The sequence below is a fragment of the Acartia tonsa genome, chromosome 6, assembly GCF_053477335.1.
Source record: "Acartia tonsa isolate MP-2025a chromosome 6, ASM5347733v1, whole genome shotgun sequence".
In the NCBI taxonomy this organism is placed as follows: domain Eukaryota; kingdom Metazoa; phylum Arthropoda; class Copepoda; order Calanoida; family Acartiidae; genus Acartia; species Acartia tonsa.
Genome location: NC_137265.1, coordinates 45,460,401 through 45,462,008, shown reverse-complemented (window position 1 = coordinate 45,462,008; position 1,608 = coordinate 45,460,401). Strand labels below are relative to the sequence as shown.

General features: G+C 39.2%; 1 protein-coding gene across 1 annotated transcript; it reads right to left on the bottom strand.

Moving 5' to 3' along the window:
* Positions 1-320: 320 nt before the first annotated feature.
* LOC145323402 (uncharacterized) lies at positions 321-1,400 on the bottom strand. Its single transcript, XM_080165822.1, has 2 exons — positions 896-1,400; positions 321-615 (listed from the first exon to the last, which is right to left on the bottom strand). Exons 1-2 carry the CDS (start codon positions 1,004-1,006, stop codon positions 322-324), a joined length of 405 nt encoding a protein of 134 aa, XP_080021948.1. The 5' UTR covers positions 1,007-1,400; the 3' UTR covers position 321.
* Between the last annotated feature and the right edge of the window lie 208 nt (positions 1,401-1,608).

Genomic DNA, 1,608 nt, shown 5'->3' with positions numbered 1-1,608 from the left:
GAAAGAAACTTAGTTCAACTAGGACGAACGTAATTGAGATTACACGAAGTTTTAAATTAGGGGAAAGAAAATACAACCTTATACCAATATTTCCTTACATACTAGGTTCCTTACAAGCTAACATGTAATGGTATAACAAAATAACAATGGTGTAAATTATTTGGTCTTGTACAGTATGAAAGTCATAACGTCTAATATTTTACTGAATAGTAATCACTATTTTGACTAGTTACATAGATTAAGAATTTTGTCACAGGTGTCTGAGCAGTCTTTGTCTAATAAAAATTTACAATGTCTTTGACCAAGCTAACATTCGCCACTTCAACGCGTACGCTTAGGGCCAGCAGAACCCCGTCGCCGAGGGACGCCTTCAGCATCGGACTCCTCTCTGCTGTTATCCGACGAACGCACAATTGAGGTCAGGCTAGCAGTCTCTGAGGCAGTCTCTGGTGGAAGAGATGGGGTGGGAGTCTCGACTGTAAGACGCAGCCGCTCTAAACCTCCAACCACTCTCTCTGGCAATGGGAACCGAATCTCACTACCCATGGAACCGAACTGGCTGGATGGTATATCGATCTCGAACACGTTCACCAGAGGAAGGGTATTTTCCGCTTCCTAAAATTGGGAAGTAAATATTAGTTAAAATAGAAAATCTTAACACATAATCAGGGAGAAATATAATAATGTCTACCCATATAGATAATTGAGCAGCCTTGATACTTTTAGAAAATTTTTATTAATTCTGCTAAAGTCATGATGCTAACCAATGGAACGGAAATAGCACCATGATTAAAATAACTTATTGTAAATACGCATAGCTAAAATCACCAACTTCTTTACCTCATGTCACGTAGTTTTGGCGACTAATAATATTAAACGAATGTAGCAAACTTACCGCTGAAAGGTCCGCTGCAGATGGGGAATCAATTCGACTCAAGCATAGGGATGAACTATAGCTGGATCCTTCTGCAGACCCTCCAGAATTGGGTGGGCTAAACCTTAGCATGTTTGTATAGTGTTCCTCCAGATTGACTGAGTTGGTCGCCTAAAATATAATAAATCTTATTAGTCTAATCGCAATATTAACAATGAGTCTAGGAAAATCAGGAAATGAGAATGCCTAAAATCCTGTAAAGCTATATGACTAGGTAGCAATTCAACCCACTTTATACTAGAATTAAAATCTTAGATCGGTTCAAAAATGCTTATGCAACCATACATTTTAAGATTAATATTCTACCAATAAAAGAATTTTAGTTGCAAATACCTCTAGATACGTGTACAAATATACAGTCTCTCTCTGAAAATTAATAGAAAACTAAAGCATGGATACTTACATGTAAACGCTCTGTTTGATCAACAATCAACGGACGGAAGCCAGGACTTCCCGTCGAGGTTTCCAAGCCAACAGGCACACTTCTTCCAGTAATCCGATCCTCAGGGGCAGACAAACAGTGTACGGCAAACAGGCCAATTCTGGACCTCACTTCTGCTGGAGTCGATGGACTAGCAGAGGGAGCCTAAAACAAAAGGAAAACATCAAAGTCTTGATCTAACATTTAAACCCCAAAGAGAAACGTACGGCACGAGCAAACTCTTAACTTTCCC